The sequence below is a fragment of the Trachypithecus francoisi genome, unplaced genomic scaffold (assembly GCF_009764315.1).
Source record: "Trachypithecus francoisi isolate TF-2019V2 unplaced genomic scaffold, Tfra_2.0 Lachesis_group7, whole genome shotgun sequence".
Lineage (NCBI taxonomy): Eukaryota > Metazoa > Chordata > Mammalia > Primates > Cercopithecidae > Trachypithecus > Trachypithecus francoisi.
In genome coordinates, this window is record NW_022681472.1 from 37,384,563 (window position 1) to 37,410,299 (window position 25,737).

General features: G+C 37.2%; 1 protein-coding gene across 4 annotated transcripts; it reads right to left on the reverse strand.

Moving 5' to 3' along the window:
• Positions 1-6,849: 6,849 nt before the first annotated feature.
• Positions 6,850-25,737, reverse strand: ZFAND1 (zinc finger AN1-type containing 1). Of its 4 annotated transcripts, none has more exons than XM_033203580.1 (8): positions 25,637-25,683; positions 23,413-23,455; positions 22,465-22,504; positions 20,204-20,331; positions 20,021-20,112; positions 19,139-19,260; positions 8,158-8,313; positions 6,850-8,060 (listed from the first exon to the last, which is right to left on the reverse strand). In XM_033203580.1, exons 5-8 carry the CDS (start codon positions 20,055-20,057, stop codon positions 7,890-7,892), a joined length of 486 nt encoding a protein of 161 aa, XP_033059471.1. In that variant the 5' UTR covers positions 20,058-20,112; positions 20,204-20,331; positions 22,465-22,504; positions 23,413-23,455; positions 25,637-25,683; the 3' UTR covers positions 6,850-7,889. The 4 variants fall into 4 exon arrangements, with proteins under 4 accessions (XP_033059471.1, XP_033059470.1, XP_033059468.1 ...); XM_033203579.1 differs by lacking the exon at positions 25,637-25,683 and adding an exon at positions 25,535-25,603; XM_033203577.1 differs by lacking the exon at positions 25,637-25,683 and adding an exon at positions 25,454-25,578.

Consider the following 25,737-nt stretch of genomic DNA (forward strand, 5'->3'; position numbering starts at 1 on the left):
GGAGTTGGGAGCTGGCCATCCCATAATGATTAAGCCAGATGCAGTTGCTGCTCTCCTGTAACTTAGTGGGGTGACCCAATATCACAAGTTAGAAAACTGCAGAGTCCAGACACTGGCCTTGGCAGCATCGCTTGGCTGCTAATAGTTTTCCTACATCTCTGAAGAATGATTGAATCTGTCAAACAAAAACTGATACTGATTTTTGTTTACTTAAGTAGGAAAATAATTTCCTGAATGGTTACCAGATAACTTGGGAACATAGGGAAAGTAGGTAGCTGGTGCCATGGCCAAAGGTACAAGCTGGTTAAGGGACCACAGCTCCTGGACACTTGGACCCTGACGCGATGGGGCAATGGAAAGACACTGGCATTGATTCCAATCTCTTATTTTTTCTTTGTAACACTAGTCTCTGTTCACAGTTAGGGGCAAGGGCATTCAATTGACCCAATTTGGTCATATCCCTCGGTTGCCAGGAATGAGAAAAAGCATCAGGCTTTTTGGGTTTCAACCCATAGACTCACACAATTGTATATTTCCCACATAAGGAGTGGGTGTCCTGATGCTAAGCAGCAAACCAACCAACCAACCAAACAACTGTTTACTATTAAGCCTACAGATGGGGCCGGGCGCGGTGGCTCAAGCCTATAATCCCAGCACTTTGGGAGGCCGAGACGGGCGGATCACGAGGTCAGGAGATCGAGACCATCCTGGCTAACACGGTGAAACCCTGTCTCTACTAAAAAATACAAAAAGCTAGCCGGGCGAGGTGGCGGGCGCCTGTAGTCCCAGCTACTCGGAGGCTGAGGCAGGAGAATGGCCTGAACCCGGGAGGCGGAGCTTGCAGTGAGCTGAGAACCGGCCACTGCACTCCAGCCCGGGCGACAGAGCGAGACTCCATCTCAAAAAAAAAATAAATAAATAAATAAAAAAAAAAGAAAAAAAAAGCCTACAGATGTAGTCGTCTCCAAACACATGACCGTTTCAGCAGCTCTTTCATGTAATCATGATGCAATGTATTCAAGGTAATGCCAGTTCATATGAAGTATTTTAGATCATTTTGTTTCTCAAAAACTTGAAACCGTTTTTGTCATTTTAACGAGTTTTATAAAAGTGTACTGTTTATGTTGGTTAATCTTTCAAATGCAATAGACCTTAGATCTCATAAATTTTATTAATATGTACCACATTAAGAAAAACAAGATCCACTGTACCAATGGTGAGAATAGGGAATGGGACTGTTCATTGATATTTCAGTTAAAACCTCCCTATTTTAAAATGACAAAAACAAAACAAAAAACAAAAATGTCATAAAACCTAATTTATCTTTATGGTTATGTGACCAAATATCTTGACTCATAACTTTTGTTGCCCAGGTCGAAGATGTAAGTATATCAATTTTTCTTTCCCTTTAGGACTCTTATCTGCAACCCTTTTAGTTCTTCGGTTTCTCCAAGCCCTTTCATTTGAAAACTGTGAAGAATAAAGCCTGACAAATTTAGGAAAACTTTGATAATCTATCATTCATCTATATAAGGATTCTTCAAAATTTTCAAGGAAAATATATATTATAAAAAAGTGTGAATTTCAATTTTTTTTTGCACCAGAATAAACTGACTTTTTACAACATGTCTCAACAGGATCTAGTGAGAGACACTAACAAAGATAAGACATTTAGAAAAGAGCTCTTTTATCAGAGAAACATGAATTCTGCTAAAATTGAAACAAGAACACACATCGAATTTATGGTGAGGTTTGGGTGGAAGAATGGTGAAATCACTGATGCTTCACATAAAGGTTATGAGGACAATACCCCAAGGAGATTTGCAGTTTACAAATGGATAACTCATTTTAAGAGATGAGACAATGTTGAAGATGAAGCCCACAGCAGCAGACCATTCACAGCAATTTGTGAAGAAAAAATCAATCTTGTTTGTGCCCTCATTGAAGAGAACCAGCGATTATAGCACAGACAATATCTAACATGGTTTGTCTCTGTGTCCTCACCCAACTCTCGTGTAGAAGTGTAATGAGAGGAAGTGTTGGAGGAGGGACATCGAGGGAGGAGGATGGATCATGTGCATGTTTCTGATGGTTTAGCACCATTGCCCTAGTGCTGTCCCATGATAGAGTTCTCACGAGATCTGGTTGTTTGAAAGTGTGTAGCACCTTCCTCTTCACATGCTGTCTCCTGCTGGCCATGTGAAGATGTGCTTTCTTCCCCTTCTGCCATGATTTTAAGTTTCCTGAGGCTCACAGACATGCTTCCCGTACAGCCTGTGGAACTGTGAGTCAAGCTTCTTTTCTTTATACAATACCCACTCTCAGGTAATTCTTTTTTTTTTTGGACAGAGTTTTGCTCTTGTCGCCCAGACTGGAGTGCAGTGGCGCTGTCACGGTTCACTGCAACCTCTGCCTCCCAGGTTCAAGTGATTCTCCTGCCTAAGCCTCGTGAGTACCTGGGATTACAGGCGTTTGCCACCACTCCCAGAAAGTTTTTGTATTTTTAGTAGAAACGGGGCGTCACCATGTTGGCTAGGTTTGTCTCGAACTCCTGACCTCAGGTGATCCACCCGCCTTGGCCTCCCAAAGTGCTGGGATTACAGGTATGAGCCACTGTGCCCGACCTCAGGTAGTTCTTTATAGCAGTGCAAGAATGGACTAATACAATATCCAACACCATAGATGTCTCAGTTGGTTCAGCTTACACAATGCTGACAGAAAAATTAAACTTGAGCAAACTTTCCACTTGATGGGTACCGAAACTATTGCACCCAGATCAGCTACAGAGAAGAGTACTTTTGTTCTCTCTGTGGGTTTTCTACTTTTTTAGTTGCCTTTCAATAAAAATTTTAAACAAGTGGGATCAAGATCCTGAAGCATTTCTTCCAAGAATTGTAACAGGAGATGAAACATGGCTTTACCAAAATAATCCTGAAGATAAAGCACAAACAGAGCAATAGCTACCAAGAAGTGGAAGTGGTCCAGTCAAAATAAAAGTGGACTGGACTAGTCAAAAGCAAAGGTCATAGCAACTGTTTTTTGGGATGCTCTTGTTGACTTTCTGGAGAGCCAAATAACAATAACCTGCTTATTATAATGGTGTTTTGAGGCTGGGTACAGTGGCTTATGCCTGTAGTCTCAGCACTTTTGGAGGCCAAGGCAGGAGGATACATTGAGGCCAGGAGTTCAAGACCAGTCTGGGCAACATAGCAAAACCTACCTCTACAAAAAGAAAAAAAGAAAAAATTATGAGAGTGTTTAGAAACAGGCAAAGTTTTAGCAGAAAAATGCCCAGGTAAGCTTCACCAGAGATTGCTTCTCCGCTAGGACAATGCTCCTGCTTATTCCTCTCATCAAACAAGGGCAATTTTGAATTTTGACGGTAAATCATTAGACTTCCACTTTAGAATTCTAATTTGGTTTCTTCTGACTTCTTGTTTCCTAATCTTTAAAAAAAAAATAACTTCAAAGGGCACCCATTTTTCTTTAGTTAATAAACAGACTGCAATAACATGATTAAATATCCAGGACCACCATTTATTGTGGAATGGACTAACTAGATGGTATCATTGCTTACAAAAGTGTCTTAAACTCGATGGAGCTTATGCTGAAAAATAAAGTTTATGTTTTGTATTTTTATCTGTTTTCTTTTTTGAGAAAGGGTCTCACTTTGTTGCCCAGGTTGGAGTACAGTGGCAAGATCATGGCTCACTGTAGCCTCGACCTCCTGGGCTCCAGTGATCCTGTTTCCTTGGCCTCCCAAAGTTTCAGGATTACAGGTGTGAGCCACCACACTTGGCTTTTTTTTTTTTTTTTTCCGAGACGAAGGCTCGCTCTGTCACCCAGGCTGGGGTGCAATGGTATGATCTTGGCTCACTGCAACCTCCGCTTCCCGGGTTCATGTGATTCTCTTGTCTCAGCCTCCCAGGTAGCTGGGATTACAGGCGTGCACCACCATACCTGGCTAGTTTTTTGTATTTTTAGTAGAGATGGGGTTTCACCACATTGGCCAGGCTGGTCTTCAACTCCTGACCTCAAGTGATCCACCTACCTTAGCCTCCCAAAGTGCTGGGATTACAGGCTTGAGCCACTGTGCCCAGCCCTGGTCTATTTTTATCTTTCAGTTTTTCCATGAACTTTTTGAAGTTCCCTAGCATTTGCTGCCTGATTTTTTAAACTAGAACTCATTTGTATTATATTGTTATTTGCACTACTTACGCAAATGTAAAACACTTTTATTCTCTTTGTGGATTTCCTACTTAAAATTTTGTCTGCAAGCAGGTGGAAAGATGCTAGAGTGGAGTGCGGAGAGTGAATCTTTAAAATTTTTCTAAGCATCCTCAACTGAAAACCCTAATAGAAAGCCTGAGAAAGTTGTCTGCTGAGTAATTTAGAAACAGAGCACTAGAAACTGAGTCTTTTCTTTCTCCCACACCTTGTTCTCTTTAGGAGATGGCTCCTGCTGCAGGCACCAGTCCCAGTACTAAGGATGCTAGCTCCTGTCTCCACCAGACAAGTTTGCTCCACTATCTGGGACCACACCTAACTTACCACCAGTAAGCCTGCTAATATTAATAATATGAGTCCTTCCATCCAGACTGCCTTGCCTTTTTACTATCTAATCATTGATAGGACTTCTTCATTCTCCTTAGGTTTAACTCAAGTCCTGTCAGCCTTACTTCCCCACTTCTCAACTTTGTTATTATTTTTCTGGCATAGTTTTAGTCAACTGCATGACCATGTGTTGATCTTCTCGTATGTGCAAGTAATTGTGATAAACATTACGGTATTAGTTGTCATTAAAACTTATTGATATCTGGGGATATATTTAAGTGTTATACTTTCTTTTTTTTTTTTTGAGATGGAGTCTCGCTCTGTCGCCCAGGCTGGAGTGCAGTGGCCAGATCTCAGCTCACTGCAAGCTCCGCCTCCCGGGTTTATGCCATTCTCCTGCCTCAGTCTCCCCAGTAGCTGGGGCTATAGGCGCCCGCCACCTCGCCCGGCTAGCTTTTTGTATTTTTTAGTAGAGACGGGGTTTCACCGTGTTAGCCAGGATGGTCCCAATCTCCTGACCTCGTGATCCGCCCGTCTCGGCCTCCAAATTGCTGGGATTACAGGCTTGAGCCACCGCGCCTGGCCAAGTGTTATACTTTCTGATAAAAGGGTTATTGGAACATAGCCATACTTATTATCTACTAAATTAGCATCTGCAACACTACTTTGCATATAAGTGCAAGCATAGCACATTTTATGGCGCTTCATTTTATATTGCATCAGAATAAATCAAATGCAGTCTATTTTGCTTTGTCACCCCGGCTGGAGTGCAGTGGCACAATCTTGGCTCACTGCAACCTCCGCCTCCCAGGTTCAAGTGATTCTCCTGCCTCAGCCTCCCCAATATCTGGGATTACCGGTGCCCATCACCACGCCCACCTAATTTTTGTATTTTTAGTAGTGGCGGGGTTTCACCATGGTGGCCAGGCTGGTCTCGAACTCCTGACCTCAAGCGACCCACCCACCTCGGCCTCCCAAGGTGCTGGGACTACAGGTGTGAGCCACCATGCCGGGCCTACCAGAGCCATTTTTCTAATAGCATGCATTAACTTTGTGTATCTGTCTCACAGTCTGGCGATCCTCTCAATATTTCAAACTTTTTCATTATGATTACGTCTGTTATTGTGATCTGCAATTCATGATCTTATACTTGTAGATGTGGTAGAAATGGCAAGAAAACAAGAAGTAGAAGTAGAGTTTGATGATGTGATTGAATTGCTGCAATCTCTTAACAAAAGCTGAATGGATGAGGTGTTGCTTCTTATGGATGAGCAAAGAGTGGTTTCTTAAGAGGGAATCTCGGACAGACATTGTGGCTCATGCCTGTAATCCCAGCACTCTTGGGGGCTGAGGTGGGCGGATCACCTGAGGTGACGAGTTCGAGACCAGCCTGACCAACATGGAGAAACCCTATCTCTACTACAAATACAAAATTAGCCAGGCGTGGTGGTGCATACCTGTAATCCCAGCTACTCAGGAGGCTGAGGCAGGAGAATTGCTTGAACCTGGGAGGCGGAGGTTGCAGTGAGCCAAGATCACGCCATTGCACTCCAACCTGGGTGACAAGAGCAAAACTCCATCTCAGAAAAAAATAAAATAAAATAAATAAAAAAAAATGAGGGAATCTCCTCCTAGTGAAGATGCTATGAATACTGTTGAAATGATAACAAAAGATGTAGATATTCCATAACCTTAGTTGATAAAGCTGTGGTAGGGTTTAAGAGGATTAACTTCAATTTTGAAAGAAATTCTACTCAGGAAAAAAAATGTTATTAAAAGCATTGCATGCTACACAGAAATTTTAATGAAAGGAAGAGTCAATCGATGTGGCAAACTTCACTGTGGTCTTATCTTAAGAAGTTGTCACAGCCACCCCTGTCTTCTGTAATTACCACCCCAATCAGTCAGTAGCTATTGAAATTAGGCAAGACCCTCCATCAGCAAAAACACTACAAATGGTTGAAGGCTCAGATTATTAGCATTTTGTGTCAATAAAGCATTTTTTATTTAAGGTACATATTTTTTTAGACATAATGCTATTGCACATTAAACAGACTATAGTATAGTGTAAACATAATTTAATTTTTATATGCCTTGGGAAACAAAAAAATTGGGCTCAATATACTGTAATATTTGCTTTGTGTGGTAGTCTGAAACTGAACCCACAATATTTCCAAGGTATACCTGTATGTATACACATCTTATTGTATTAATCATGGCAATTAGAGACAAATCTCTACATTTCATGGGAACTCAAATAACTATGCTAATGAATGAAAGTATAAGAACATAATAAAAGTTGGAAATTATCTCCATTCCTCACATAAAAATATGAAGAATTAGAAAGCAAATAAACCAAATGAGCAATCCAAGTTTATTCCTTTTAAGTAAACCTATAGCCACTACATATGTCCATGACAATTAGAATAGAAAAAAACAAAAGGACAACTAGAAATAATTTCTATTCTGTCCATATAGTAGTAGTTTTGGGGGTATAGATAGTAAATACTAGTCAAGAATACTCATCTAAATTTGTTGGTAAAATGTAGTCATCATTTGGCATGTGTTTTGCTTTGGTATATAATGAAGTTGAGCTATCCCATCTTTCTTCTCATATGTAATATAGTCACACAAACAAAAAAGATGAATCTCACTAGAGGTGAGTCTTTATCAGAAATATGCCCCAATCTAGTTGGGTAATAGAAAGAAAATTATTTTCTTTTCCTAGGTCTAAGATTCTTCATGTAAAAATTATAAGACTGAATAAAGATGATCTCTAAGTTTCTATAATTGATGTACATATATCAATTTATACATCATGATGTACATAGACAGCAAGGCTATACTTTCTGGCTCCATGATGCTAGGCTTGGCCACATGACTTGCTTAAAGCAAGTATGATACATGCATCTTTTAAGAGAAAACTGAAGTGTATTTCAATCTCTTTCTCTCTCTGCTCAAACAATGACAGTGTCCCAAAAGAGAGTCCTTCCTGCACCTTTGATCGTGGTGAGAAGATGATACAGAGGAGTGCCACAGCCAATTAACAGCTGACATCACCCACCAGGAAATACATCTTTGTTGTTGTCACTACAGCATAACCTAATGAAAGCTAATTAAATATAAGAATTTGCTAATAATTGAGGATCAGTACACACTTAAACTTAAAACAAAAAAATTCTAATAGAAAACTTATAATTTAAAATGTGACATAAGGAGAAATAAGTTAAAAAGTAACTTTAAAAAATTACAAAAACGGTATCTGTAGTAAAAGAAATGGACTTAAACATATAATAGAATTTTCCCTGTGATTTCTGACTTGAATCATTGAATGACTATTCCAAGTAAGATTCAACATTTTTACAGAATTGTTCTTCATCATTAAGATATTCCAAGATTATATTTCCACCATTATATAAAGGACAATCCTCCTTAGCAATCCAGGTTTCCAAAGTATGATCCAAGGGTAAGGCTTCTCCTGAAGCAATGTGACACAGCCTTAATTTCTGTGAAGGGAGAAATAAGTCATACTGTAGTCAATGAACACGCTTGAATGGAATATCATAAAACCTTTATGGAAATATTATTATAACGAGATGTTACCTTAGCTGTTAATTTGTTATTGTCATTTTTAAGACTGGCTAGAGAAGCGGCAAAGTCTATGGCCTTTCCAATGCTCCATCGGTGGCAAAAGAACATTGGTTTGCTCTTCTCTTTGCTCCCTTTAGGTAAGAAAACCTGAAAGTAAATTCTTTCTGTCTGTAAAAAGAAAAAGTTAAAACAACCATTACATAGACAAAATAGACATCAGTTTTTGTCTGGTACCAACCCTTCCTCTCCTCTTCTAGTCAGAGCAGAATTACCCTCTAACAGGGTATCTGCTATTTGGAATACTAATCACAGTAGCCAAAAAGACACATAAATGCATGGGCATAGGACAAAGACCCTGGCCAGGGTGATCTGTGCAAAGACAGGCATGTGGCCTAAGTTAGGCCAATCAGGGTCTGTTCCTGGGATTTTATGTTCAACAGCTTAGGAGACAAAGAGCAGTCTTATTTATTTATTTATTTATTTATGAGACAGAGTTTCACTCTTGTTGCCAAGGCTAGAGTGCAATGGCGCAATCTTGGCTCACTGCAACCTCTGCCTCCAGGGTTCAAGTGATTCTCAAGCCTCAGCCTCTGAGTAGCTGGGATTACAGGCACGCACCACCACGCTTGGTTAATTTTTGTACTTTTACTAGAGACGGGGTTTCACCATGTTGGTCAGGCTGGTCTTGAACTCCTGACCTCAGGTGATCCACCTGCCTCGGCCTCTCAGAGTGCTGGGATTATAGGCGTGAGCCACCACACCCAGCCTCTCCTTAATTTTTTTAAGTTTTATCAAATTAAACCTGGAGTTGCCTGCAGTGAACCCTGTCACCTCACAGTCATTCCTGAACCAATGTGGAAAAAGTTTCCTCAAATGGGAAAAAATGAGGTCAATGGAGAAAGAGAAATAACAAGAAAACAGATGAACTCTTTCAACATAATCTGAGTTCCTGAATTTATTCATCCCCTAAGACCAGATCAATTCATTATTCCCCATTACATGAGGGAAAAAGTTTGTTTTGATTTTCCTAGTTGGAATCAAGTTTCTGTCACTTGCAATTCAAAGATTTCTAACACATATAACATTTCTTTTTGTGTGAAAGACCTCACTACGTATTTAGACAGAAGGACTTTTTGGAACAAGGAAACATTAAAAAAAAAAAGAAAAAGAAAAAGAAAAAAGATAGAAAAAGACCTCCAAACTCCAAGCACCTTATCAATAAAAGAAAGGACTTGGAAAGGATTTCTCTAGTATTCTATATCCTATTTGCCCTCTCCTTATATTGTATTTTCCTGCCTAATTAACAAATGGATGGCTGAGCATGATGGCTCATGCCAATAATCCCAGCACTTTGGGAGGTCAAGGCAAGCAAACTGCTTGAGTCCAGGAGTTCAAGACCAGCCTAGGCAACATGGTAAAACTCCATCTCTACAAAAAGCACAAAAAATTAGCTGGGTATAGTGGTGTGTGCCGGTAGTCCCAGCTACTTTGGAGGCTGAGGTGGGAGGATCACTTGAGCCCAAGAAGGTCGAGGCCACAATGAGTGGTGAACGTGCCACTGTTCTCCAGCCAGGGCAACAGAGTAAGACCCTATTTCAAAAAAAAAAAAAAAAAAAAAGCAGGAAAGAATGAGTAGGAGCAGAAGTCTTGGCCTTTTGTTCTTCACTGATTCCTAAAAACTGCTTTTTAAAAGTGCTGGGCCGGGCGCGGTGGCTCAAGCCTGTAATCCCAGCACTTTGGGAGGCCGAGACGGGTGGATCACAAGGTCAGGAGATCAAGACCATCCTGGCTAACACGGTGAAACCCCGTCTCTACTAAAAAAAAAAATACAAAAAATTAGCCGGGCGAGATGGCGGGCGCCTGTAGTCCCAGCTACTCGGGAGGCTGAGGCAGGAGAATGGCGTAAACCCGGGAGGCGGAGCTTGCAGTGAGCCGAGATGGCGCCACTGCACTCCAGCCTGGGTGACAGAGCGAGACTCCATCTCAAAAAAAAAAAAAAGTGCTGGCTTTACAGGTCAATTCTTGCTAAAACAAAAATGTTGGCATAACTGGAGCATCTCTAACTTGTGGGGGAAAGATCACAATTATTCTGAGAAATAATAAATTCAACACAATTCCCGTCTCAGCACTAAGGGATTTGGATTTGTTGAAGACAAATCCAACAGTGGGTTGTGTTATTACAGGTAACAAGTATTAAAAGAAAAAACAAGAAATCACTGGAAATTCAAACTATGAGCCACCTCTATAATCAAATATTACTTGCTCTAAAAACAAAGTAGCAAGAAGATAAATACAGAAAGAGAAAATTAATAGGATATAGCCTTATCTTTTTTTTAAAGATAAATATGTATGAGGATCAAAAGTGAAACGGAAATGCAAAGTGATAGGCTGGCTGAGTCACAGGCTTTCAGGGCTCCAGAAGAGGAGGAGATCAGCTCATAGGTAAGCGGGAAGTAACAGCACCACAGGGAGATATGTATAAAGCTCCTGGGTCAGGCTCCCTGCTCGGAAGCAGAAGAGTGTGTGGGACCTCTGCTCCAGGAAGGGCAGCTAACGTTACTGCTGAATGCTGACTGAAGTATAAAATTGCTAGACAGGGATCTGTGAGTGAGAGGAAGGAGAGATATAGGAAGAACCTCATATTCAAGATGAACATGTTAAATTCAATAACTGAAATTTCAAAACAAACTGAAGATTAACTCACTATGGGCAAATGAAGACAGCTGAACTTTAAAAAGACATTAAAAAAAGGTATTTAGGATGCACAATTAGATAAAAAAGGAAACTGGGAAGTTAAAAAACCAAAATAGGCACAAATAAAACATAAAAGACATGAAGATCCAAGTCAAAAAATGAAAATTAAAAAATAGTTTCTGGAGTAAAACACTGAAAATTTATTATAGATAAACTTCTATAATCCTCAATAAAAAGGCCTAATGTATTATAAGATGGATACGAGGAAGTCATCCAGAATACCGCATAAAGAGATACAAGATAGAAACAATTATAGGCTGGGTGCAGTGGCTCACAACTGTAATCCCAGCACTTTGGGAGGCTGAGGTGGGCAGATCACTTGAGGTCAGGAGCTTGAGGCCAGCCTCGCCAACATGGCAAAACCCTGTCTCTTAAAAATAGACAAATTAGCCAGGTGTGGTGGCACATGCCTGTAGTCCCAGCTACTCAGGAGGCTGAGGTGTGAGAATTGCTTGAACTCAGGAAGTGGAGGCTGCAGTGAGCTGAGACTGTGCCACTGCACTCTAGCCTGGGTGACAGAGTGAGACTCCGTCTCAAAAAAAAAACAAAAACAATTATAGATCCCCAAAGTATGTCAACGAGAGATTCAGAAAAGAAGAAATGAAGTAGCACTATTTAGAGAGAAAATGAGTACAATTTTCCAAAAAGTCAAAATTTACAATGTGTCAAACTGAATAATTAAAATAAATCCACACATAGAAACATTCCACAGAAATTGGAAAATATCACAAGAAATCTTAAAAGCTACCAAAAAAGACAGATTACTCATAGAGTAAGACTGACACAGATGTTCCTCCAATAATACATGACAAAGTATATTTAAAGTGATGAGAAAGTTTAATAGACAATCCAGCTAAAAGTAAGGGCAAAATAAGGGCATGTGCAAACAAAAAAAAAGACTGATAGAGTTTATTACCAGAGACCTTTACTGAATGAACTGCTAAAGAATGTAATTTAGCAAAAATAAAAGTGAGCCCTAAGGAAGGAGAAACAAAAAAAAAAAGTGTTGGTAAATTTTAATAACTATTAATTTTTATGTTAAAAAAAGATGATGGGATAGGAGAGAGTCAACTGGATAAAGCATTTCAAGCTCGTATTCAGAAGGATATACTACCAACTAACTTTAGGCTTTGAGAAAAACACTGATATTCAATTATATATGTTAAGAATGTAAGCACATAGCTGTTACCACCATTATCATTTTAGGATATTATATTGGAGATTATAGACAATGTAGTATGAAAAAGGAAATAATGAGTATAATTACTGAAAAAAATTAAAGCTATTTTTATTTGTTAATGAGGTATAATTTTTAACTAGAAAATTGAAAAACACTAGGAGAAAAAAACTTCTAAAACTAATAAAATATTTTGATGATGTGGCTGAATAATATGAGTATACAGAACTCAAGATTTTTTTTTCTCTTTATTAGCAATAAGTACTTGGCAATAGAAGTGGGGAAAATATTCTGTTCCCAACCTAAACAAAAACCATAAAATATGTAGCAATGAAAATAAGGAATACAACATAAAAGAAGAAAAATATTAAATATTACAGAAAGGAATAAAACATCTGAATAAATAAAGACATATAATGTCCTTGAAGAAAGACAATGTCATAAAAATGTCATTTCTTCCAAAACTAATGTATAGCATATAAAGCAAATCCAATGTGAACCCTTCAGGAACGGTTCTGAGTCAGGCCAAAAGCCTAGACTTGCTAATAGATACTGCTGGGAATTCGAACTGTACTTCACCTAACTTCATAGAACTAAGACTATGTTGTGTTATCTGTTGCTTTTTATAATCATACTCTCAGTTTCCACATTTTGCTTTTAAAGAGTTTAACTTCTTTAACAGGCTATGTTGAAGTCTGTTATTCACAACCTTGCCCCATTATGGTAACCTAGAAATCCTAAGAGTGTTATTTTTCAAAATCTGGATATAATAATCATAACATTCAGAAGGATAAATAAATGCTAATAAAAATACTAAGAAAAAATGGAAAAATACGGATGGGACTTGCATGATCTGATATAGAACATTCTATAAAGCTATTGCACCAAATCAATTTGGTATTAACTTATGAGTAAAAAATGAGTAGACTGTAATAGAAAATTAAGAAATAAATCCATATACAGAAAATAAAATGTTTAACTTTTAGTGAAGGTGATATTTTGGTATTTCAATCCAATAAAACATAGATAACTTATTAAATAATCAGTGATGGCAAAACTACCTAAACAACTGGAAGAAAATAAAATTAAGCCCTTAGCTCACATCATATGCTAACCAAAAAAACAGGTGGATTAAAGATTAATCCAAAACAAGCCAGGCTCAGTGGCTCACGCCTATAATCCCAGCATTTTGGGAGGCTGAGGCAGGTGGATCACCTGAGGTCAGGAGTTCGAGATCAGCCTGACCAATATGGTGAAACCCTGTCTCTACTAAAACTACAAAAATTACTTGGGCATGGTGGCGCATGCCTGTAATCCTGGCTACTCAGGATGCTGAGGCAGGAGAACTGCTTAAACTCAGGAGGCAGAGGGTGCAGTGAGCTGAGATCGCACCATTGCGCTCCAGACTGGGCAATAAGAGCAAAACTCCGTCAAAAAAAAAAAAAAAAGAAAAAAAGGCTAATGCAAAACAAAACCAACATACCCACAAAACCCAAAGGAAAATCACAACAGGAATGAAAGAAAAGACAGAACTTGGAAACTTTAAATGTAAAATGTTGCTATGTCAATTAGAAATGTAAATAATATCAATACACTGATAGATTTGTAAAATAATTTACAAATAATGATTATAGATAAAGGATTAACATCTTTTATAGTCTGAGAGCTCCTATAAGTTGACCAAACAAAACAAATAGAAAAATATCCCAAAAGAAAAATGACCAAAGGACACTACTCAATAACAATTCAGAGAAGGGCAATTCCAAATGACTAAAAAACATATTAAAAGTTGTCCAAACTGAATAATAGTCATGAAAATACAAATTAAAGCAATTATGAAATATCTTTTTATAGCCACCAGACTGTAAAATATTAAAAAGAATGCTAACAGTTACTGGAACCCATGGAGAAAAAGGGTACTCTCATGTTTGGCCACAAGAGGCAGTATACGGAACTGGTTAGAATGGCAGGCTCTTACCAAGTTAGAGCTCTTAAAAATACTTAACTCCAGATTACTCATCTGTGAAATTAGGACAAAAATGTATCTCAGAAGAGTTGTAAGTACTAAAGGTGATTAAAAAACTAGAGCCACAAAACCATGCTTAGTATAGGCAATCCGTCAATGAAGTCTGATTTGAAATGTGAATTGTAATTTCTTTGTAAAGTTGTTTGACAATTTTTATTAAAATTTAAAATATGCATACCATTTGACACAGCAAACACACTCTTGGGAATTTATCTCACAGAAAGACAAGTACCACACAGGCTACTTAGCACAGTAGCCAAAACTGGAAACAAAGTGAATGCTTATTAACAGGAAAATGACAAACTAAGCCACAGTACACCCACACCACAGAAGAGGATGCAGTTTGTAAAGAAAATGATTTAGGGCCACACCAACTCACTCGAGGGAATTTCTACTAGGCATTAATGAGAGAAGGATATATAATCTAACCCAAACCTTCTTTAGTTTTATTTATAGCCCTAATGACTACACGAACTATTATATATTTAATATCTGTCTCAGCCCAGTGGCATATAAACTCCAGGAACTCTGGATTCATAAGGGCAGGAGGGATTCTGTTTTATTCACTACTGTATTATCAGGGCTTGGTATATAGAAAGCATTTTTTTTTAAGTGTGTTGACTAAATGAATGATACCATTTTTATAAAATAATGACAGAAAAATATTCTTTATGCCTTTGCATACATATACAAGTAGAATACATTTTCATTTATGTAAAGTGATATAGACACATATATACACACACACATAATACATACTTACACATATATGTATATACATGGAAACAATACACATGTATATATTATACATGTAAGTATGTATAAACACATAGACACCCACATATATCTCTAGTGTGTCTATATTTATACACACACAAACATTAATAATAAAGGGAAAAATTTTTATCTACAAACTTATAGAATGCTTTATGATATATTGTTAAGTGTGTGAAAAAGATGATTTGTGAAACCAGACTGCCTAGTTTCAATTCGTAGTTCTCCACTTACTAGCTATGTTAATAGAATGTTACTCTTTTTGGGTAAGAGTTAATAGTGCATACCTTATAAACTTGTTGCAAGGATGAAATGTTTTAGAAGACTGCCTCAAAGTAAGTCTTGCAGAAGTTTTCACTGTTATCTTTCAAGTAATAGAAGAATTGCAAAGTAATGTAAGTATTACTGAATACTTAAGAGCAGGTCTTCTCAACTTTGTCACTATTTACATTTTAGGCCAAGAAAAAATTCTGTTGTCGGCCTTGTCCTCTACAATGTATGAATTTAACAGTATCTCTGGCCTCTACCAACTAAATACCAGGAGCACCCCATTCCCAACTGTGACAACTAAAAATGTCTCCAGACATTGCTGAATGTCCCTTTAGGGAGCAAAACTGCTCTCAGTTAAGAACTGCTGCTTTATGGGATGGAAATGGATGAGAGACACAGGAGTATGTATGCTTTTTCTCCATATGCATCTTTGGATAGTTACACTTGTTAAAAGCTTGTACTACCTTTGCAATTTAAAAAAATCAAATAAAATTTCAAAAAAGGAAAATATCAGGGGTAGTCAATAAAATAAGAAAACTGTAATCAATCATTTCTAAGCCATCAGAATAAATTCAATACAAAAGGAAAGAGAAAGAGTCAAAGAAAAAGGGCGATGAGAAGAAAATATATGATGGAAGAAATATGTTCAAACACACCAATGACCACTATAAACAAGAAAGGATTCAACTCACCTACAAAAGAGAGACACTAGCAAACTGGTTTTAAAAAAACAAAGTCCAGCTATATGCTGCTTACAAGAGACACCCAAAAATGAAACAACAAAAAAAGTTGAAATATAAAGGGATGAAAAAATTACGTACTTGTTAAATATTTACCAAAAGAAAGCTAGTGAAACAATATTATAATTCAAAATAGGATTAAAGGCAAAATTCATAAAGAACATATAACAATGAAGAAATTCTATGCACTTGATAATATATAACTCTACAAACCGTTAGAGTTATATAAAAAAATTAGCAAAACCACATCCATAGTAGATTTTAACCTGAGAAAGTGATAAATCAAGTGGATCAAAAATTAAGTACACACACATACATATGGTACATATAGACAGAGAGAGACAGCAGATGATAAAGCAAATGGCAAAATATAAATAATTGGTACATTTAGGTAAAGAATATGGAAAAGTTATTTGTACTATGTTTGTAACTTGCCTGTGTTTGAAATGGTATCAAAATAAAGACACCAAAAAAGTATATTGTTACACCTAAACAAGTATATTAAAAATACTCAAGCCTGTAATGCCAGCACTTTGGGAGGCCGAGACAGGCGGATCACGAGGTCAGGAGATCGAGACCATCCTGGCTAACACGGTGAAATCCCGTCTCTACTAAAAAATACAAAAAAAAAAACCTAGCCGGGTGAGGTGGCGGGCGCCTGTAGTCCCAGCTACTCGGGAGGCTGAGGCAGGAGAATGGCATAAACCCAGGAGGTGGAGCTTGCAGTGAGCTGAGATCTGGCCACTGCACTCCAGCCCGGGAGACAGAGTGAGACTCCATCTCAAAAAAAAAAAAATAAACAAACTTGCCAGGCGCAGTGGCTCACACCTGTAATCCCACCATTTTGGGAGGCCAAGGAGGGCGGATCATGAGGTCAGGAGTTCAAGACCAGCCTGACCAACATGGTGAAATCCTGTCTCTACTAAAAATACAAAAATTAGCCGGTGTGGCAGTGCACACCTGTAATCCCAGCTACTCATGAGGCTGAGGCAGGAGAATCACTTGAAACCAGGAGGCGGAGGTTGCAGTGAGCTGAGATTGCCCCACTGCACTCCAGCCTGGGCGACAGAATGAGACTCTGTCTCAAAACAAAACAAAACAAAAATAAAATAAATAAATTACCATTCTATGTGAAAGGCTGGAAAAAGGACATTAGAGAAAAAGCTAAACAAAGCAGAAGGAAATAATAAAAAAGCAACAATTAGTGAAACAGAAAACAAAACACAGAGGTCTTTAAATCCAAATCATGGTTCTTTGAAAACACTAAGGAAAAATAAGGATAAACTTGTAGCTATTCTGTCTAAAGGGGAAAGAAGGAAAAGTACAAATGAAAAATATTAAGAAAGAAGTAGAATGACTAAAGACACACAGAGATTCTGAAGTATAACAGAATAACTTGAACAACTTGATAACGATAAACTGAAAAATCTACATCAAATAATTTTTTGGAAAAATATTTACCAAAATTGACTTCAGAAGAAATAGATTATCCAGATAAAGAAAGATGTGACACATTGGAATAGTATTCGAAATTCCCCAAGAGTTACTACAACTGAGTGTTATGAAACCTTCGAGAACAAATGATTCCCACCCTCTACAACTACCTCAAAGAATAGAAGAGAGAAAGCTGCTCAACTAATTTTTGAGCATAATCTTGCTATTAATGTCACGAACACACACTAAATAATATGTTAGTAAATCAATTTATCAGTGCATTTTAAAAGAATTATATACCAGAGTCAAGTGATTTATCCTGGAATATTTGATGATCTAATGACAGAAACCTGATTGATAAAATTTATTACATTGATGAGGAAACAATGATCTTACTAGATGTAAGAAAAAAATTTACAATAAAGTTTAATATCCATTCATAATGTAAATTCCTAGCAAACTAGGAATAGAAAGAAATGATAATATCAAGAAAAAGGCTACTTACACTAACTTACAGTATATATAATACTTGAGGAAATGTTAGATACATTTGCATTAAAGTCAGAAACATGATGATTCCTTCTATTGCCCATATTATTTAACATTGTTCTGAAGATCTCAACATTAAGACAAGGCAAAAGAGAAGAGAAAAATCTGCAGAAAAAATCCACAAAAATTGGTATTTGGAGAAGATATAACTCCAAAGAAAATAGCTCAGAAAAATCTACAAAATATGAGAACTATTAAGAATTTATTTGCCAGATAGAAGGGCAACATAACATTAACCAACAATAGTTAGGAAAATGTAATTTTTTTTAAAAAGGTATTTTTTATAATGACAGCAAAAATTATAAAGAGCCTAAGAATAAAACTAAGAAAAGGTACATAAATATTTCTGGTAAGCATTATAGAATGTTACTTCTACAATTACACATAAAAGAAAACCTAAAGAAAAGTTGGAAAGATATACCACAGACATAGATGAGAAGAGTCAAAATTCTAAAGACGTCAACTATCTCTAATCTAAAATTCAGCATAATTCCCATCAAAATCATAATTTCACAGAACAGGGCAAAGTGATCCTAAAATTTTTATGAAGGAATAAATGGCCAAAAATGGACATGGTTGAAAGCACTAATAGAAAGAGTCAAATGAGTACAACCACTGACAACAGGAAGTTGACCTAATAGTAAAGCTGAAGATCAGCAAAGCCCATAATCCAGGTTTTCTATTTCCAGGTATATTCCCTAAAGTAGCATTTTTGAAACTGGTAGTCTCAAACCATCAGAGGTTGGAAAATCAACCTAATAGGTTCTGACTAACAATCTTTAAAATAGAATAACAAATATCATAATATAACACATATTAAGGGTAAGTACCACTCAACTGAACTGTGTTAAGGTATGCATATGTATATTGGGTTGTTATAACTGATATTGTGAAGTTTTAAAGGAACAGTCCTAGAGAAACTCTTCTACATATATACAAGGATGGTCACCACAGACAGTTTATTACAGCAAAAAATTGAAAAAAATCTGAATTTTGTTGACTAAACGTCTCAGCATGGATAAATGTTAATAGCACATCCCAAGTGGGAAAAAAAACCAACATGAAGAAGGATACATATGGTTCACTGTCATGTCTATAAAGTGAAAAGACTCATAAAACTATGTATTATTTATGCTGACATATACCATGCAACATTAAGAGTGATACATACTAGGTCTAGGTAGTTGTTAATTGATGGGAAGGAGGAACACAAAGAGGACTTCAACTATATTTGAAATTTTTGTGTTTTAAAAAATCTCTAAGACCAACCTGTGGTAATGACTTATCGCCATCAGCATGCATCTTTAATTTCATCAATGCAACCTTTGCAGCTGTTTCACTATTTTTGGCACCTTTCCGTCGTTTACTTGCTGTTTCTCCTGTCTTGGAATCTAAGAAGTGTAAGCATGTAATCAACATAAAACTTTCACATTACAAATAGAGTTTCATTATAAAACACTTATTAATTATGGCCCTGATACATATATAAATTACACACAAGAGAGATATACAGAGACCACATTCATTGTATAGGTACTATATTTACAATGGAAAAATATCATTGAGATTGATCTAAGCAATCTCCACATCAAAAAATTCACTATAGTGTGCTTCTTTCCAATTTAAGCCTATTCAACCTAAAGCAGTCATTAATGCTTCTACAGACAACCTTAAGATTTGCATATGCAAGATTTTAATAAAGGTACTATCCTTAATATGGAAGAAAAATTCTGAGCTAACATACTGGCAGAAAGACTGATTTAAGTCACAGATACATTAGTTTCTGGTATCTCTTATTATCAGCTGTATTCACAGCACAGTTGACTAGATTTAGAGTTTAGTCTGTAGAGAACGCAGCTGACTACTTCAATCTCATGAATACAATTTCTAGCCCGATGGTTAACTAGCTAATCTAAGTGGCTCAGCAAAAGAGATAAGTACTTATGGTGGAGTACTTTCCAAATAATTTCCAAATTTTCATTGTTCAGGTAGACCTCGTAAGATATACTGTCACAAGAATATCATCAAAATACAAGTTAATACAAATACCACTAGGGCTATTAATGATGCCTCCCGTAACTGGAAAGTAGACATAAGAAGCAGGAGCTCTGGAACTAGGAAAGCAACAAAACACACTTTCTAGATACTTACCAATAATGTCTTTAACAAGCTTCTGAGTGGCAGCCATTCGAGGCTTTGGGATTTCCAGTTTTTCACACTCATGATCTGACTGATGACGGTGTCTATGAGCAACAGAAGAGTGACACTAGTTCATGTGTTTGTATAGGACTTAAACAGATATACAAAGTGTGAACAGCCTAAGTGATCAATCACCTCAGGCAAAAATTCTTCTCACAATGAGGACATACAACTGCCACAAGTTCTCTCTCAGCACAGTCTTTGAATGAGCATGGGTAAGATGTATGTTGATCTGTCTTCAGTCTCTCATTGATTACAGTCACCTGAAAATGCAAAAAGGACGAAATGTATTACATTTCAGACCTAAACCAAATCAATGTGTCTATTCTAGAAGGCAGCATTCATATTATTTTTGCTTAAACTTATTAGAGCAAGTTATTTACTCTCACATAAAGATTATAATGAATGTTTTGTGTGACAAGTGATTACTATGCTGACTGTTTCACATTTTCATAATTTTCCTACTGTGGTATATTTGTCTTCTAAGTCAAGTTGAAATGACTATTTAATTACGCTCTATAATTTTAACCTGCTTTGTAACAGTCTCATACAAAGATGCCCCCATGGTATGCTCAGGTAATTATCTCATCAACCCTCAAATGGCAAGTCAACCTAATTTCCACACTAATTTTAGGAGATGAAACACTTAACTCAGAGAATAAAACACTTAAAAATATTTATTTATTCGTGAGATAAAAGGTTAAAGACAGTTTTCGTAATCATATATTATATTTATGCCCTATTTCATATTTTTATTACCAGCAAATACTCCACCACAGGAAGAAAAGATTTTATAAGACTAAAAAAAAAAAAAAGTCTAGATCAGCCAGGCTATTCTGAGCATTAACAAACCAGGTTTCTAAAGATGAGTAAACTTAGGGAAATAATTGCTTGAAAACTACAACCAAAGGGAATTTCTTTTTATAAATAATAGTTATATCTTATTGGAATTAACTTAAGTATCTTTTTGAACTTGTTGCAATGGCCTAATGATGTTTCAGTATTTAATTAATAGAATCTAATTATCTGAGAGACAGTCAGGGAAATCAAATTATATCCTAAGAAAAAAGAAAACACAGGATAGATTTATAAACTGCAAGAAACATCAGTAAGTTTTATTGTATGACTGAATATTTCCTCCAATTAATGCTGCATAAAATCAGCATGCTAGGTAATTTTAATTTTCCTCAAATAGATCAAGTAAACTTCAAAGAATCAAATTTTGACTGATTATTTAAACTCGAAAGAATCAGATTTCAACTGAATCTCATGTAACTTTAATAACTTTCTATAACTGAGAAAACGGATGTGAAACTATTTGGTAAAGCACTTGGTAAATGGTGGGCAGGAATAAATGTCCACTGCAAAGTGTTAGAACACATTGAACATGGTGGATTTAGTTTTCTCTCTTCCTCTTGGAATTGAACTGCCTTCAGGAGAAAGCCTAACATGGTCCAGTACTGCTGTGATTGCTGGGCAAGTCTCCCTAATTCTGGATTTTCTTTGCAAACCCATTTGGCTCTATGCTGAGCTTCATCATTCAACTTATCTTTACCAGTAATAAGGGTAATATTTTGACCTCAGTATGTCAGACCTTTCTTAACTTATGATTTGTGCAAAATTAGGGTAGGAATTTTATGACTATAGGTTTCTTCCTGGTTGTCTTAGGCCGACTGAGCCAGAATGATTTACTACCACAGATCCTATCAGCAGGCATCAGCGAAAATGAACACAACAGTGAAGGACACAGTGAACTGGAGGGAATATACAAGGAGGACATTAACTTAAGTGTATATTTATAAATATATAGCCTTAGATAGGTGCGGTGGCCAATGCCTGTAATCCCACCATTTTGGGAGGCCAAGGCAGGTAGATCACCTGAGGTCAGGAGTTTCAGACCAGCCTGGCCAACACGGTGAAACCCCATCTCTACTAAAAATACAAAAATCACTCGGGCATGGTGGCGCATGTATATAATCCCAGCTACTTGGGAGGCTGAGCCAGGAGAATCACTTGAACCCAGGAGGTAGAGGTTGTAGTGAGCCGAGATCGCGCCACTGCACTCCAGCCCGGGCAACAAGAGCAAAACTCCACCTCAAACAAAACAAAACAAAACAAAGAAATAAATACATAGCCTTACGCTATAAGTGGGCTACCTAAACAAATGTTAAGGAATAAGAATTATGAGGATAAAAATTTACAAATAACAAGTAAAACAATTTTTCTTTCAAACAGAGAAAAATAATGTAAATGAAGCAAAAGCCTGTTTACCTAATCAGTTTAGTGTGCCAAACTTTAATCTCTGTGACACTGACTGGCTTTAACTCTGATCAAATTCGGAATAAAAGTACATAAATACAAATACATTTTATCAGATCGGAAAAATATTAACATACCTCAGGACAACCATGAGACTCCCTGCTTCTGTGTTCAAGGCTTAAATAATAATAGTAGTGTTTATTTAAATAACATACTTAAAGATAACTGCAGTAATTTGCGATATTTTAGTGTTCAGTATTCTTAAGATATATTATGCTCATACTATATTAATAACTTTGAATATGAGAAAAAACTGAAATGTCAGATAAATTAAAGATGGAGCATCTATAGTCTCAAAAGTTTTAAAACACAAATGTTCAATTTCAATGAGTAAAAACAATTCACCACCCTAAATTACGTTTACTTTGAATACTTTAGGGTACATGAAAATATAAATGTATCCTTCAGCTCTTTTTATTTCTAAAAGATCATCAGTAGTAAAATGTGAAGAGTGTTCTAATTCCAAATAATTTAAAAATATACATTACTTTTATTTACTTCCAACAAATCATTCTGAATTACATTCTGAAAAAAATCATTCTTTCAGTGCTTTATTTTGTAAAACAAATGCTTGACATTTTAAAGTTTAACTGTAAGGAAAATCCATTTTCCAAAATTCTTGATTAATTCTTAGGTTTTACTTGGCATGTAATGTAGTCAAATGCTGTGATTCCTATTTTAAGGCATTTATAGGTTGGGCTCTTTTCATTTTATTAATTAAAATAAAGAGTAATAATTATAACTAGATTTTTACCATATTCTTTATATTGTGAATATTATTTTCTCCTTGTAATTAAAAGACAAAAATATAACTTTTATATAAAATTCACATACATAACCCCACTTTTGGAAGTTTAAAAATTAGTCACATATATGAAGAAGTAATCACAGCCTATAACTATACAGAATATCAATAATCAATGGCTAAAGTAACAATTACTTTAAATCATTCTACTTTTCTGAAATAATCTCATATTAATAAACATTAAAATTATTCCCAAATCCTGCATAAAAACTTAACTTACCAAAATATTCCTGAACAATCATCACACACAAATGGAAGAAAATCTAAAATTGAGAGAAAATGTATATACTGGTTAGTATCTGATTTTGATTTAGTTTTCTTAAGCAAGAAAGCAACCTCTATGGAAAAATTTCCCATTTTGATTAATATCCTAGTGTAGCAAGCACTATGTAACCACTCTAACAAAAGTAATCATAACTTCAGTAACTGTGACAGAAAGCAATTGGATTAACAGAAGGTATTAATAGATGTTGCTTGTAACTTTACTAAGTCAGAAAAAAATAAGTTCTAGTGGTTTTCTTTTTGTTTTTTGTTTTGTTTCCCAGATTTACTAGGTGTTGTTTTTGATGACTGTATACTGCAAAAATTCCGCATTTGGAGTTAAAAACCTGGGATTCAATTCTGATTCCACTGCTTACTAATCTAACAATGCTTTGGATAGTAAAGCTTTGGATATATATATATATTTATACAAATCCAATATATATTTATATATATATATCTGTGTACTAATATATATCTGTGTGTGAACAACATATATATATATCGCCAAAGCGAGGTTGCAGAGAGCCGAGATGGTGCCACTGCACTCTATCCTGGGCCACAGAGCCAGACTCCATCTCAAAACAAAACAAACAAACAGACAAACAAAAAAGAACAATACCGCAGTGACTGGGTGGAGATGCTTAATATTTTGAGACTTTTAATAATGAAGTATTAAATGCAAACCAGAAGGACCCAGGGGAAAGAGTTAAGTCAAGACAATTTCCCAGCACCTGATACCATCCTTCAATCCCTCCAGAAGGGAGATAAAATTTAGGATATACACTTGACATAGTCTAAATCTTAACTGCTTTCCACTAGTCCCAAACAGATAGGCCTCGCCTCATCTCAGTTATTGACACTAAAGAGATAAATAGCTGGAAAGGAAAATGAACTATGTCATGAATGGCATATAATGTGTTTTGGACTCACTAGCGGGGGATCAGGCATAGACACACACAATTTACAGTCAAAACCCAAATGGCTAAGCTTCCACATGAAAAAAAGTCACACTGTCTTGTTATTACAGCCAGTGGTGAAAGATACATAGAGGGCTGTAAGTAACAAGAACCTAGAAGGGATTGTCACCTGTCTTATCACGCACACCCACAGTAGAAATCACTAATCAATTATGGAACTCCACTGAAACTGGGCTAAATCTCAGAGTCCCTGACACCGTATTCAGGCACTTGATACCAATGACTGAAGTTGCAAGGGGAGATTAAACCTGTTTGCTACCTTATGTAGTGTGTGAAACCTAGTAACAACGACTGAGCAGTCTGTGTGGTTCTAATGCTTCAAAAACTTGCCTTTTCCAGGTGTATGGCATCCTGAAGCCAGTGCCACATTACCTTGGACTAGGTATATCCCAAGGTCTCTCAGTACAGTGGGGAGAGCTCATCGCCATATTATTAATTCTCTCTAACACGCAGCTTACTAGTTGGAAAGGTCTTCCGTGTAAATGACTGTAGTTTACACCCGTATGTGGGCCAAGCACCAAAATCAATAATCTGTAAATGTTTGTTCAAACAATAATAATGAGAATCAGGGAATGACAGAGCTAGGAGAGCATGATGACCATTTGGTGGAATAATCTGAGGATCAGGATGCCTTTGAGAATTTGATAAAAGCTAAGGAAGTACCTTCTTCCGGACACAAATCCACGTGAACACCAGTTGGGCGAGCTGATCTCGCCCGGCTCCTCCTGACAGCTAAGTAGCAGATAAGTAAACAAAAAGTTTGGGAAAGTGGCTGGCCGTAGGTCGCAGTGGCAAAGCCAAAAGACAACACTCTCAGACCAATCCTACGCGTCCCATCCCCGCGCTCAGCAGGGTAAGTGTGCGCCATGCGACCCAGCAGTGGGCTTCGTGCACTGCTCGGACACGGGACACTCGAAAACCAAAATGAACACTGCAAGGTAAGTTTTCAGGAATTGAATGGCTTCCTTCCAAGGATACCATAAGTTATTTCAAAGCCTCACGGCCAACAAAAACACGCACCAACAGATCTCACTGCAGCCCCAGAAGAAACGCTCCCACCCCGCTCCTCAGGCTCTGCCCAGCCTTGTGGCCTCCCCTCACCCGCCGCCACCATCCGCGGAGCCAAAGCGGAGCCCCGGTATCCCGTGGCCTGGGACGGGGGCTGGGGGCTCCCCGATCACCTCGCCGCCGGCAGTGCTCCACCTGGCAATGCTGCCCGATGTCCAACTCCGCCATCTCTCTGGGGCCGCAAGGGGCGGGACACAGCCAGAGGGGCCGGGCAATGAGCGCGCGCGGCGCCTGAC